Source organism: Balaenoptera acutorostrata, chromosome 11, assembly GCF_949987535.1.
Source record: "Balaenoptera acutorostrata chromosome 11, mBalAcu1.1, whole genome shotgun sequence".
Classification (NCBI taxonomy): Eukaryota; Metazoa; Chordata; class Mammalia; order Artiodactyla; family Balaenopteridae; genus Balaenoptera; species Balaenoptera acutorostrata.
The window spans coordinates 39,422,429-39,438,098 of record NC_080074.1 but is presented as its reverse complement, the minus strand read 5'-3'; the positions used below and the strand labels follow the sequence as shown (position 1 = coordinate 39,438,098).

At 38.1% G+C, this 15,670-nt stretch overlaps 1 protein-coding gene across 1 annotated transcript in view; it reads left to right on the top strand.

Annotated features, from left to right (window-relative positions):
• PTPRQ (protein tyrosine phosphatase receptor type Q) overlaps positions 1-15,670 on the top strand; it is a 266,556-nt gene that overhangs the window by 10,851 nt on the left and 240,035 nt on the right. Inside the window, exons 8-9 of the mRNA XM_057556607.1 lie at positions 1,638-1,907; positions 14,556-14,816. Of these exons, the coding sequence (XP_057412590.1) occupies positions 1,638-1,907; positions 14,556-14,816 (531 nt within the window). The remainder of the gene's footprint in view (positions 1-1,637; positions 1,908-14,555; positions 14,817-15,670) is intronic.

The following is a 15,670-nucleotide window of genomic DNA, read 5'->3' as shown; positions in this document are numbered from 1 at the left end:
TGTTTAATAGAGGGACAGGAGAAAGGTACATGTGAGTCTGCACATTTAATTATGTCATTTGCTATGTATGTTGACTCTAAACTGACACAGCTGTGCATGTCTAGGATTTAGTAATCCAGTGCTCTTTTACTTTCGTGAGGTTGAAGCAATATGCATTGTTTTCATTTGTTATTCACTCAGTAGATTGTTTTAGTGTCAGGAATTGCAATGGGTACTAGAAATGCAAAGATGAATAAGACTAGTATCTACCTTCAGAGAGCTTACATATTAATGGAATGAGGCAAATTTTTAAAAAAGGATGATGCTGTATTATAATTGCTATTATATGGCTTATGCTCTCGGTACTGTGGGAGCATAGAGAGGGGTCAATTAACCCAGACTCGGGGTACAGGGATGGCCGTGAAAATCTTCCCGGAGGAGTGATGCACTGAGTCACGAAGGAAGAGTAAGAGTGAACCAGGTGGGAGTGGGGAGGCAGAAGGATGTTGTGAGTAGGGCAAACAGCATGTGCACAGACGGTGAAGACCGAGGAAGAGACATCTATCTAACCATACCTGGGAAAGTCAGAGAAGGCTTTTTGATGAGACTGACAACTGAACATTAGGAAATGGGGAGTAGGTTGGCATGGCTAGAGGACAGGGGAAATGTAGTGAGAGTTTAGAAAATGTAAGCTAGGCACACAACATGAAGGGCCTTGATATAGAGAGTATATTTTATTCAATAAAATCTAACTCTTCTGGGTTAATGGAGCCTTTGAGAATGTGGAAAAAATAATGGACTTTTCTCCGATAAAAATGCACAGGCATGGATAGAAAATTCTTTGAGTAATTATAGGACTATAACAGACTCATAAGTTTTGTAGGTATGTAAGAAAAAAATATCTGAAGCTGTTTCACCATGGAATCTTGTAAACAGTTTTTCTAATTGGACTATTCTGGCATTTTCTGATAATTTTATATACATAATCAATTTCAACACCTAAAGTCAGGCTGGCTCCAATTTTGTGAATTGAAGGTATGGAATGAATAGACTATGGGTCTGACCCAGAATATTTTACTAAGAAATTAAAATGTAGTGTTTAATTGTGTTGCTAAGGAGGTGAACTTCAAAACAGAGTAAAAATCACCTTATAGTTTCTGAAAACAAAGTAATTTTGAAAATCATAGAGAATTCTTTAAAGATTATTTAAAGTAAACTGTTGAACAGCTTAAAATTGCATAATTATCCTTATAGACATGAACTAATGATTGATCATTGTACCTGAGAACTATCAAAAGTTTAGGGGAGGCATGTAACACAAGACAATGAGACTAAAAGGAAGGCATTACAATGCCCAGAGAATTGTATAGTAGTGAAAATCCCCAGGCCTGATATTCAAATAAATTGTGTAAGGAGATAAGCCAAAGTATTTTCTTTGGTTATTACAAAAGAGTATCAAGAAAATTCTCCAATACTTGCATAGTAATCACAAAGACATATTTTTCTCTAAAATTTAGTCCTTTTCAAGACATGGTGACATGAGGATTTGTTACATTTTAAACATGAATTAATATTGAACTGAGATATTTTTACTCAATAGCATGAGTAATGCTGACAGTAAACTAAAATGTATGTATCCATTTATCTATTTCTCAAAGGTATTAATCCACCTCAGAAAGTTTATGCTAAACTTGAAGATGTGGGAGAAGACAGTATAATTCTTCAGTGGGGATCCCCACAAGACGGCCACGAGGTCTACATTCAAATCGAATCCATATCAGATAGAAGAGAAGTCAGGAAGCTTTTTGTAAAGGATGCTAATAGAGTCAAGGTTGATCACTTAATCCCTGGAATGACATATGACATTGGAATGGCAACAGTAATGAATGGGAACTTCAGCGAGCTGGTCACTATTCAACAAACTCTAAGTGAGAATCAAGAACTTTTCATTCTTAACAGATATTTGCTGATTTGGGGGTATTGTAAAGTAGTTTCTGAAAGAGCCCTCTGGTAGCAGGTTTTATCTTTTTACAATAAATAGATTGTTAGTGTGCTTCAGGATCTGGAGCAATTCGCATCTCTTGTAGCCTGAAAATGTCCTGTGCTTGTATAAAGGCAGCATTGTTTATGATTAAGATCCTAAAGCCACACTACCTAGGTTTGAATCTGGGTTCAGCTATTTGAGTAACCCTGGGCAATGTATTCAACCTGTTTATGACTCAGTTTCCACATTTGTAAAGTGGGAGAAAATAATAGTGTGTGTTTCATAGGTTGTCCTGACAGTAACTGATTTAATAAATGTAAGGACTTAGAACAGTGCCTGACATATAGCTGGACGTGTTTATAATTTTTATTGCATCCACAAAGGCATGCTGTAGCACATTGGATGGAAATATTGACAGTGTATAAAACGTTTAGGACTAACAAAAATTTTCCATTTTCTTTCTCAAATAAAATTAATATACTCAATAAGTAATGATTGAAAATTTAATGAGGAAGAAAGAAAAGGAAAAAATGAAAAGTAAATACATGAAATAATGTTTATAGATATTTATAAATTATGGTAAATATTAAGAAGGAAGAGAGAAAAGTGATGTTAGAGAGTGTCAACTGAAATAAAAACATAAAGCATAAGAATAGTGAGTTTCAGTTTCATTTGGGGATCTTACTGAGGACTGTAGCCTGGGAGACAGCCTCTCAGAGAGCATTGAGGAGCTGCTCCAAAGAGGGAGGGGAGAGGCCAGTATAGCATATGTGATTTTTGGCTAAGAGGTACATGCAATCAAGCACACATCTTGGTAGAAGGTTACTGCTAGTCATGAGGAACAGATATATCTCAGTTAATGATTTTAGTGCTTTTCTAAGTATGGGAAGATGTAAGAATATGGGCTCATAAAAATTTTTCCGGAAATATATCTAACTGCTTAAGGGCCTGTTTTGCCTGTTTTCCCAAAGCACAGAGTGCTTCATCCTATTCTTTATCCTGAATTCCTTTCAGGGTGTATTGTAGGTCAGCGACTGCAGTGGCTAATGACTTAATCCTGGTGTAACAGTATGGCAAGTGACATTTCTTGTTTTACAAGAGTAATTGAAGAGGGATGGAGGGTTCTACTGGAGATGGGCTGTAACAGAAGGAGTTACATTTGAATGGAGGCTTAAACCGTGAGAAGGCGCCAGAGCAGAACAAGATGGAAGAAGGGTACTTTAGGCATGAACAGCTGGCATGAAGGCTGTAAAACAGGAAAAAGCTTGGTGTGTCTGAGAACAAAAAGGCCAGGATAAGTGTTGTGTAAGGAAGAGGGAGAAGGGTAGAAGGAAATGATATTGGAGAGGTATTCAGGGGTCAGAGCACATAGAGCTTGGAGGCCATGCTTTTTTTTTTTTTTTTGGATAAATCTCGACATTATTATTTTGAGGAACAGAGCAAGTTATAGTATATATACAGTATGTGTTCATTTATACAACATGAAGAGCATGCGAAATTGGACAAACTCAGGCATACAAATTTAATTTTTAAACATATGAGGAAAAGTGATGAAGTAATAAACACACAACTCAGGGAGGCAGTCCTTTCTGATAGAAAAGGGAAGCAATGGAATGAAGGAAGGTTACACAAATGAATTCAAAGTAATGATAATTTTTTGTTTACTTAAATTAGGTAGTAAGTAGATGTTCTTCGTACCTTATGTATCAGTCATAAATATTTATTTGTATATTCTTAGCATTAAATAACAATAATTTAAAGTTGTTTAATCTTGAATGCCACTGTGTGCATCTTTGAAAATTGGGGTTGTGCGAAAAGACCCAAACCCCTGCAGAGAGAGGAGGCTGGAAGGATGAAGATATTTGTCCTTCAGTTGTTGAGTATAACAGCACTGACAGCACTAACTTAATGGAGCTCATGGATAGCAACCAATTTAAAATAATTTTATTTGAAAATTTCTTTCTTCAAACACTTTTGCAGCAAGAAAATTAGTGTGAGAATGTTGAACAGAGACAGAAGAGTAGTCAGTCAAGCAGAGTGACGTTGTCATTGGTCCATAATTACACTTCTGTTATCCAAATCTGACTATATTATCTCCTCTTCAGTACTCATAAATAGTCTATGTTCTTTATTACATATAATATTAATGCTACTTATAAACTCATATTAAAAATTAATACTATTAAATGTTTACTATGTTCCAAGTTCCTATCTAAATGCTACATGTAAGAGCTCATTTCATCATCATGGCAACCCCATGAAGTATTATCAACACTTTAGCAAATAGAAAATTAGGGCAGCTCTTTGAATCCAGGAGACTTAACATTCTATTTACTAATGCATTTGATTTGGGCAATGATAATTAGCATTTTTTTTTCCACACACACACACTGTATTTTATTTTTACAAGAGATAAATAGACTGACACCAAGCATTGTACATGGATGACCACAACAAAAGCAACAATGATTGCAATTACCAAACACGAAACACACTCATGCTATGTCATAATATTGACATTCAGTCCAGTAATCCTCCACTGTAACAGCTCCTTTACTTTGCAGTGAAAATTGATTTGTATATTCTTTGCCTCTGAGTCCTTGTGGGATTTTTTTTTTATTCAAACAGAAAGTCACAAAAATTATAATCATACTCATCAGTTCACTCAGTCCCATGTAATTAATTTTTTTTATCTTGATCTTTTGTTAGCACTTTTATGAGTTCATCAGTTTTTCATTAGAGTTCTGAAAATGCTTATTCATTCAGTTCAGCAGTACAGTCAGTTATCAGAAACCTGTACTTGTCAGAGTCTTTTCCATGAATTCCTTGAAGATGAAACCCTTTTATAGGAACATATTTGCAAAAGCATCACAGTACACCCAGAACTGTCTGTAAATGACAAAAGATTTAAAAATGACCACGGTTAAAGATTTGATGAAAGTTCATAATAATGCAGTTGACAAGGAAATTTAGTTATTTCTGAGGTATACATTTTAAAGTAATAACTAGGATTATTACTTATAACATTATACCAGAACATATAAGATTTTTAGAAATTTCATGTAATGTCTGAAACATTTATATTAACGTATTTCCATACAAATAACCCAATGAAAGTTTAGTATTTGTTGTTTTGTTTGTTTGTTTTTATACTGCAGGTTCTTACTAGTCATCAGTTTTATACACATCAGTGTATACATGTCAATCCCAATCGCCCAATTCAGCACACCACCATCCCCACCCCACCGCAGTTTTCCTCCCTTGGTGTCCATATGTCTGTTCTCTACATCTGTGTCTCAACGTCTGCCCTGCAAACTGGCTCATCTGTACCATTTTTCTAGGTTCCACATACATACGTTAATATACGATATTTGTTTTTCTCTTTTTGACTTACTTCACTCTGTATGACAGTCTCTAGATCCATCCACGTCTCAGCAAATGACTCAATTTCGTTCCTTTTTATAGCTGAGTAATATTCCATTGTATATATGTACCACTACTTCTTTATCCATTCGTCTGTCGATGGGCATTTAGGTTGCTTCCATGACCTGGCTATTGTAAATAGTGCTGCAATGAACATTGGGGTGCATGTGTCTTTTTGAATTATGGTTTTCTCTGGGTATACACCCAGTAGTGGGATTGCTGGATCATATGGTAAATCTATTTTTAGTTTTTTAAGGAACCTCCATACTGTTCTCCATAGTGGCTGTATCAATTTACATTCCCACCAACAGTGCAAGAGGGTTCCCTTTTCTCCACACCCTCTCCAGCATTTGTTGTTTGTAGATTTTCTGATGATGCCCATTCTAACTGGTGTGAGGTGATACCTCATCGTAGTTTTGATTTGCATTTCTCTAATAATCAGTGATGTTGAGCATCTTTTTTTTTTTTTTAATTTATTTATGGCTGTGTTGGGTCTTCATTTCTGTGCGAGGACTTTCTCTAGTTGTGGCGAGCGGGGGCCACTCCTCATCACGGTGCGCGGGCCTCTCACTATTGCGGCCTCTCTTGTTGCGGAGCACAGGCTCCAGACGCGCAGGCTCAGTAGTGGCTCACGGGCCCAGTTGCTCCGCGGCATGTGGGATCTTCCCAGGCCAGGGCTTGAACTCGTGTCCCCTGCATTAGCAGGCAGATTCTCAACCACTGCACCACCAGGGAAGCCCTGTTGGAAGATTTTTAATCATAGTTTCAATTTCATTACTTGTGATTGGTCTGTTCATATTTTCTGTTTCTTCCTGGTTCAGTCTTGGAAGGTTATACCTTTCTAAGAATTTGTCCATTTCTTCCAGGTTGTCCATTTTATTGCCATAGAGTTACTTGTAGTAGTCTCTTAGGATGCTTTGTATTTCTGCGGTGTCTGTTGTAACTTCTTCTTTTTCATTTCTAATTTTACTGATTTGAGTCCTCTCCCTCTGTTTCTTGATGAGTCTGCCTAATGGCTTATCAATTTTGTTTATCTTCTCAAAGAACCAGCTTTTAGTTTTATTGATCTTTGCTATTGTTTTCTTTGTTTCTATTTCATTTATTTCCGCTCTGATCTTTATGATTTCTTTCCTTCTACTAACTTTGGGTTTTGTTTGTTCTTCTTTCTCTAGTTCCTTTAGGTGTAAGGTTAGATTGTTTACTTGAGATTTTTCTTGTTTCTTTCGGTAGGCTTGTATAGCTATAAACTTCCCTCTTAGAACCGCTTTTGCTGCATCCCATAGGTTTTGGATCGTCGTGTTTTCATTGTCATTTGTCTCTAGGTATTTTTTGATTTCCTCTTTGATTTCTTCAGTGATCTCTTGGTTATTTAGTAACGTATTGTTTAGCCTCCATGTGTTTGTGTTTTTTACTTTTTTTTCCCTGTAATTCATTTCTAATCTCATAGCGTTGTGGTCAGAAAAGATGCTTGATATGATTTCAATTTTCTTAAATTTACTGAGGCTTGTTTTGTGACCCAAGATGTGATCTATCCTGGAGAGTGTTCTGTGCGCACTTGAGAAGAAAGTGTAATCTGCTGTTTTTGGATGGAATGTCCTATAAATATCAATTAAATCTATCTGGTCTATTGTGTCATTTAAAGCTTGTGTTTCCTTATTTATTTTCATTTTGGATGATCTGTCCATTGGTGTAAGTGAGGTGTTAAAGTCCTCCACTATTATTGTGTTACTGTCGATTTCCTCTTTTATAGCTGTTAGCAGTTGCCTTATGTATTGAGGTGCTCCTATGTTGGGTGCATATATATTTATAATTGTTATATCTTCTTCTTGGATTGATCCCTTGATCATTATGTAGTGTCCTTCCTTGTCTCTTGTAGCATTCTTTAAGTCTATTTTGTCTGATATGAGTATAGCTACTCCAGCTTTCTTTTGATTTCCATTTGCATGGAATATCTTTTTCCATCCCCTCACTTTCAGTCTGTATGTGTCCCTAGGTCTAAAGTGGGTCTCTTGTAGACAGCATATATATGGGTCTTGTTTTTGTATCCATTCAGTAAGCCTGTGTCTTTTGGTTGGAGCATTTAATCCATTCACGTTTAAGGTAATTATCGATATGTATGTTCCTAATACCATTTTCTTAATTTTGGGGGGGTTTGTTTTTGTAGGTCCTTTTCTTCTCTTGTGTTTCCCACTTAGAGAAGTTCCTTTAGCATTTGTTGTAGAGCTGGTTTGGTGGTGCTGAATTCTCTTAGCTTTTGCCTGTCTGTAAAGCTTTTGATTTCTCCATCAAATCTGAATGAGATCCTTGCCAGGTAGAGTAATCTTGGTTGTAGTTTCTTCCCTTTCATCACTTTAAGTATATCATGCCACTCCCTTCTGGCTTGTAGAGTTTCTGCTGAGAAATCAGCTGTTAACCTTATGGGAGTTCCCTTGTATGTTATTTGTCGTTTTTCCCTTGCTGCTTTCAATAATTTTTCTTTGTCTTTAATTTTTGCCAGTTTGATTACTATGTGTGTTGGAGTGTTTCTCCTTGGGTTTATCCTGTATGGGACTCGCTGCGTTTCCTGGACTTTGGTGGCTATTTCCTTTCCCGTGTTAGGGAAGTTTTCGATTTTAATCTCTTCAAATATTTTCTCTGGTCCTTTCTCTCTCTCTTCTCCTTCTGGGACCCCTATAATGCGAACGTTGTTGCATTTAATGTTGTCCCAGAGGTCTCTTAGGCTGTCTTCATTTCTTTTCATTCTTTTTTCTTTAGTCTGTTCCGCAGCAGTGAATTCCACCATTCTGTCTTCCAGGTCACTTATCCATTCTTCTGCCTCAGTTATTCTGCTATTGATTCCTTCTAGTGTAGTTTTCATTTCAGTTATTGTATTGTTCATCTCTGTTTGTTTGTTCTTTAATTCTTCTAGGTCTTTGTTAAACATTTCTTGCATCTTCTCGATCTTTGCCTCCATTCTTATTCCGAGGTCCTGGATCATCTTCACTATCATTATTCTGAATTCTTTTTCTGGAAGGTTGCCTATCTCCACTTCATTTAGTTGTTTTTCTGGGGTTTTTTCTTGTTCCTTCATCTGGTACATAGCCCTCTGCCTTTTCATCTTGTCTATCTTTTTATGAGTGTGGTTTTTGTTCCACAGGCTGCAGGATTATAGTTTTTCTTGCTTCTGCTGTCTGCCCTCTGGCGGTTGAGGCTATCTAAGAGGCTTGATGGGAGGCTCTGGTGGTGGGTAGAGCTAACTGTTGCTCTGGTGGTCAGAGCTCAGTAAAACTTTAATCCACTTGACTGTTGATGGGTGGGGCTGGATTCCCTCCCTGTTGGTTGTTTGGCCTGAGGCAACCCAACACTGGAGCCTACCTGGGCTCTTTGGTGGGGCTAATGACAGACTCTGGGAGGGCTCACACCAAGGAGTACTTCCCAGAACTTCTGCTGCCAATATCCTTGTCCCCACGGTGAAACAGAGCCACCCCCCGCCTCTGCAGGAGACCTTCCAACACTAGCAGGTAGGTCTGGTTCAGTCTCCCCCAGGGTCACTGCTTCTTCCCCTGGGTTCCAATGCGCACCCTATTTTGTGTGGGCCCTCCAACAGTGGGGTCTCTGTTTCCCCCAGTCCTGTCGATGTCCTGCAATCAATTCCCACTAAGCTTCAGAGTCTGATTCTCTATGAATTCCTCCTCCCGTTTTCAGACCCCCAAGTTGGGAAGCCTGACGTGGGGCTCAGAACCTTCACTCCAGTGGGTGGACTTCTGTGGTATAAGTGTTCTCCAGTCTGTGAGTCACCCACCCACCAGTTATGGGATTTGATTTTACTGTGATTGCGCCCCTCATACCGTCTCATTGTGGCTTCTCCTTTGTCTTTGGATGTGGGGTATCTTTTTTGGTGAGTTCCAGTGTCTTCCTGTCGATGATTGTCCAGCAGCTAGTTGTGATTCTGGTGTTCTCGCAAGAGGGAGTGAGAGCACGTCCTTCTACTCCGCCATCTTGGTTCCAGAGGCCATGCTTTTGCGTTTGTTCTGAGGGCAATGGGAAGCTATCGAGGGGTTTATGCAGGAGAGTGACAAAGTGACCTATGTTACAAAAATGTCTCTCCTGATATGTGCAAAGAATGATTTGTATAGGGGTGAGAGTGGAAGTAGTGAAACTGGGTAAGAGGGTGTTGTAGAATATAGGCAAAAGATTATGGTGGACACGATGGGGAAGTGCAGATGGAAAATAGGAGACACATTTTATATTATGGAAGTAAGAAGTCTGAGCTTTCACACTGGCATGCTTGTGATAAGTAAGGGAGAAACTGGGGTTTTGACTTGACTAATTTGGGTGGATAGTGGTGACTGTGAGGAAGGAAAGCTCACTGGCCCTCACAGGCCTTTTGGCTAACAAAAAGGGCAGCCTGATGGAAAAAGTGAATTGGTTCAAAAAATTGTGTCTTAGCAGGGTCTGCACTCAACCAGCATCAGATCTTCCTGTTTTAACTTCCAAAGACTAAACCTAAATTTAGTTCCATAACTTTCAAGCTTAAATTTTTGAGGAAACCTACCTAAAGATAAATATCATAGGAAACAGTTGTGAAAAAGGAGACAACTAAGAAAGAGATATTGCTAAAAAAAACTATTTCGTGTCTATTAAACGACCCAATGCAAATTTATAGTCAGAACAAAAGTACTAAAATTAAAATGCGTAAGTGGAAAATGAACTGTAGTCTTAGAGCCACCAATCATTACCAGTTATTACCAGTATGAGGTTAGATTTTCCCCATATTGTCTCAGGGCCTAGGTCTTTGCTCCACAAGATTTAAATCACTGAGTGTGTGTATGTGTGTATGTGTGTGTTTGTATATATATATATACACACACATTTTATTTTTTAATATTTTTAAAATTTATTTTATTTTTGAAATTTTTGGCTGCGTTGGGTCTTCGTTGCTGCGTGTGGGCTTTCTCTAGTTGCAGCAAGCAGGAGCTACTCTTTGTTGCGGTGCGCGGGCTTCTCATTGTGGTAGCTTCTTTTGTTGTGGAACATGGACTCTAGGCACGTGGGCTTCAGTAGTTTCAGCACTTGGGCTCAGTAGTTGTGGCACGCGGGCTTCAGTAGTTGCAGTGTGCTGTCTCGGTAGTTGTGGCTCGCAGGCTCTGGAGCGCAGGCTCAGTAGTTGAGGCGCACAGGCTTAGTTGCTCTGCGGCATGTGGGATCTTCCTGGACCAGGGATTGAACCCGTGTCGCCTGCATTGGCAGGCAGATTCTTAACCACTCTGCCACCAGGGGAGTCCCCACTGAATATATTTTTAAATTGGTTTTCATCTCTAAAGTCCTATTCTTCTTTGACTGTAGGGAACTTAGCATATTTCAGCCCATCTACCATCTAAAACCAAATTTTGCCATCCTTTCTATATAGTGAGCTCTTTTGAAATCTTATTAGGCTCTCTATCTTCAGGTGTATGCATAGTTCTCGACTCTGGTTAATTCAAGTACTTATTTATAAAGTCACCATCCAAATGGATGCTGAAACATGGATTAATATATATAAATCCTAGGAAGAATAATAGAATTTTAGGGTTTGAAGTTAGAACAGAGATTTTCTGGCCAATGCCTCATAAGATATGTAATTCCTCTGATCATTTTATAATGCATCCCTGTAATTTTCCTCTAGTTTGGAGCCATGTCTCTTCTCCAGAGTTTCACAAAGCAAATCTACTCCCTGATTCACGTGAAAGTCCATCATATGTTTGGAAATACCCATTAGGTGCTTGTGGTGTCTATATTTTCTTTCCTTCTGGTGGATTTTCTCTAGTTCCTTCAAGTATTCCACTATTTCTTATAATCCTATTTGTCTTTCTATTCAGTTCTTAAACTTTATAATCACTTTTGGCATCACTTGATTATTTATCATTCATCATTTTTACTTGTGTCAAGATGATTAAGCAAATATTAACCTATCCCAAGGTGCAAAGGTGGAAATTAACTCTTTCCTTGTATTCATTCAACAAATAGTTGTTGATAACTATTATTTACTATGTCCTATTTCTCTTTCTTCCATACACTTTGAGGCTGTCAAGCATAGAGGGACATTTACCTTTTAATGAGCTTCTACATGTTACAGACATATAGAAAAAAATAAAATTTACACATTCCTTTATTTTCCTTTCCCCTTTGAACCTTCTCTCTTTGTCTCTTTCTCAGTTATCCTGAAAGCAACTAAACAAAACTTGATCTCCAGTTATTACTGTGCACCTGAACTATAAAGTGTGCACTTTGGGAGAAGTCGGTGCTTATGACAACAGACCTTGGAACCAGATTACCTGGGTTACAATTCCAGCTCCACGAGGATCAGTTTATGTCTTTTGGAAAGTCATTCAACGTTTTTGGTCCTCAGTTTTCTTCTCCCTAAAATGGGAATTATAATAATCTTATCTACTTTATGAAGTTAGTATAATTTAAGGGCTCAGACACCAAGCAAGCACTCTGAGAGTCTTTGAGGTTGTTATAATTTTTATTTCTTTACAGGAGTGGAGTGATGGCATTGCGGAGCTATGGCCATCCATAGTGGGAAGTAAAGCTGTTTTAGCTATTTATGTGGTTTCTCTTTGTCTAAGGAGTTAGCTACATCCAAGTTTTCTTGAGGGAAGGAGATCTGTAGGAGAGCTGGTGTTTGAGTTTTCTTTTTTTCCTCTCGTTTTAGAAGAATAAATTTTAAGATAGACTGGGCATCTCTGAGGCCTCATTCTACCTTACGTATCATAAAAACCTTTGAATTTGGCCTAGTTCAGTTTATCTCATATTGAAAAAAACTCATACAGCCCTCAGGGCTGCCACTTCTTCTGAAAAAGCTTTTGCAGGAAAATAGGTAAGGATGGAGGTCATGGTCACAGAGGTGGAGACCCACTGGAATCCACCAGAAATGGCAAAATCTTCTTCCAGTTGAGTTTTCAGAAGTTCAGGGTATAGTTTTGAAGAGAAGGAATAACTTTATCCTATTCTACAGCTGTCCAACCTTGGTGTCCCTCTGCTTTAACATGTCATGTGTTAACACCGTTGACTACATCTCCTTGGACAAGTGGAGTTGGTGTAAAACCTTATATTTACCCACTGGAGGGAATGTTGCTGACTCTGTATACTTTTAGAACCTAGAGTAAACTATGCCTATTTAAAGCCTTGTCTCTCCCTAGAAGATATTTTCAGCACCCAAGAGCATGCAAGTGAATTTTTTTCCATGAGGGCCCCGGTTACTCATTTCCAATCCACAGATCTTTAATTGTTGCTCAAAGTACATTTAGAAGCTTTCATAGATCATTGCCCACAGATTCAGATGGATTGGATACTTGTGGAATGTCATGCTAGTCTTGCAAAACCATGCTTACTGTGAGAGCTTTGTAGCCGAAGAAAGCTGTAAGGAATTTAAAGAGGAAACCCACCAAAAATGTTAGTGATGACAGAAAAAGAAAAGTAAACATAACTGGAAAAAGAAAAACATGGTAAAAGTGCCTTGAAACCTAGTAATATGCCATATAGAATGTGTTATGGTTAGTATATTGAACGTTTCCTCATAACCACCAAGAACATAAAAGGAAAGTTATGTATTACAGCTGAATGAATTGGGGGAGATATTGCACAGATTTTGTGTTCTATATTTCTAATTATAGATGTGTGCTTAAATCTTTTTAGACAGTACTGGCTCTGGGTAAAGTGACAGAATCACATTGTCAGATCATATTGTCACTGTTCTAACAGTGACTTAGAACATGTTCCATCGCATCAAACCAGATGTCACCAAAAAATAAAAATTAAAAAAAAAAAATGAAAAGGAAAGGCCGTCTCGTTTTTTGGAAGGAAAAAATACTTTTTCAGAATGTATATGTTAGAAGAAGATAGAAGATATCTATTTGGAAGAAAGACAGACTTAAGGATATACTAGATGGTATCCCAATAATCTAAAAATAGAATTGAAATTAAAATTGACCTGAGGAAAAATAATGTGAATAGAAGTTATCTAAAATTTCAAATCTGCTCTAAATAGCAGAATAGAGGATTGTGGTACAATAAAGCTCTTGAATAGAGGTCAGGGAGAGTATAAAATGTAAATGAATCCTTCCACCAAACTGTTGCCAGAACCATGTTCCTAAAAATGAAATGAAACGTCTGTTCACAATTGCCGTGCAGACAAGGTGAAGTCTGACCTCGAGAGCATGGCATGCAAAGCCTCTCACAGACAGCGGCCAGCCTCAGAGGTGGCCCATTCATTCCCGGTCCCTGTTCCGCACACACACCCTGTGCTTGAACCACCCTGAGTGCCTGCCCTGTGCCTGGAACTGCTCTGAGCACTTTATGCATAAATGCAATCTCTCACTTAATTGTCACAGGAACCCTGCAAAGTAGATGTCCTTCCCATTTTAGGGATGAAAAAGCCAAGGCACAGAGTGACTAAGTAACTGACCAAAGACTAGACGTTGGAAGCTAGTTGCCAAGGACTAGTGACTAGTAACTTGCCCTGCTAGTAAAGAGTTAGAAGAACTTGGTATTCCCTGAATACACGATGATGCCCATTTTGGTTTCCAGGCCTTGCTGATGCTTTTCTCTTGGTCCAGGATTCCCTCCTGACTACCACTCCCCACCACGCACACTCTTTCCGGTAGACTTGTACTATCCTGTAAGACTCAGATAAAACATCATCATCGACTCTGGAAAGCCTTCCCCAATTACCTCTGCTAGAATTGTGGATTTCTTCCTCTGTTCTCAACAGCCTTTTGTTCATGTCACTCTAACCATTTGGGACTCTAGTTAACGATCTGTACATGTCTTTTCTGAGATTGGGAACTCTTTGAAAGCAGGAATCTGGCCTTATTTATTTGAGCACTCCTCCTAGTATATAGGTTTTCAAAAGTATTTTCTTAAATAGATAAAAAGGAAAAAAAGGGAAAATCTCAGATTTTTATGTTTTTTTCAGACTGTTAATGAGAATCAAAAAATGAAAGTTAATTAGGTCCTTTCAGTACATATGAACATACAATCTTTCAGAATGTACACCTTATTCCTCTGTCCAGTGGTGACCTAGTAAACATAAGTTTCATATTTAGACATTTAATTTTTTCACAAATTCTAGAACATGCTAGACATAATATAGAGAAATATGAAAGTTTTAAGAAAATACTAATTATAAATATCTCTTTTTATCTTTCAGAGCCGAAACCAGTTCAAATTGTTATCCCTTATGAAAGTCATAGCACCTCTGTAATCTTATTTGCTCAGATGCCTGATATTGGAGTGTTTGATGGCATACATATTGCAAGCGACAGAGGACCAAATGTAACCAAGTTTTTGAAACAGGACAATAAAATAACTGTTGACAATTTAACCCCAGGCACAGAATATAATTTCTTTGTTTCTACCATCAGTAGGACTAAATTAAGTAATACGTATTCTGTGCCTGCAGTAAAAACATGTAAGTATTTTAGGACTTCTCTAAGTTGCTTCTTTTTTTAAAAATTTTTTAAATTTTTATTTATTTATTTATTTTTTAACATCTTTATTGGAGTATGATTGCTTTAAATGGTGTGTTAGTTTCTGCTTTATAACAAAGTGAATCAGCTATACATATACATATATCCCCATATCTCTTCCCTCTTGCGTCTCCCTCCCTCCCACCCTCCCTATCCCACCCCTCTTGGTGGTCACAAAGCACTGAGCTGATCTCCCTGTGCTATGCGGCTGCTTCCCACTAGCTATCGGTTTTACATTTGGTAGTGTATATATGTCCATGCCACTCTCTCACTTTGTCCCAGCTTACTCTTCCCCTTTCCCGTGTCCTCAAGTCCGTTCTCTAGTAGGTCTGTGTCTTTATTCCTGTCCTGCCCCTAGGTTCTTCATGACAATTTTTTTTTTTTTTAGATTCCATACATCTCTGTTAGCACATGCTATTTGTTTTTCTCTTTCTGACTGACTTCACTCTGTATGACAGACTCTAGGTCCATCCACCTCACTAAAAATAACTCAATTTCGTTTCTTTTTATGGCTGAGTAATATTCCATTGTATATATGTGCCACATCTTCTTTATCCATTCATCTGTCGATGGACACTTAGGTTGCTTCCATGTCCTGGCTATTGTAAATAGAGCTGCAATGAACACTGTGGTACGAGACTCTTTTTGAATTACGGTTTTCTCAGGGTATATGCCCAGTAGTGGATTGCTGGGTCGTATGGTAGTTCTATTTTTAGTTTTTTCAGGAACCTCCATACTGTTCTCCATAGTGGCTGTATCAATTTACATTCCCACCAACAGTGCAAGAGGGTTCCCT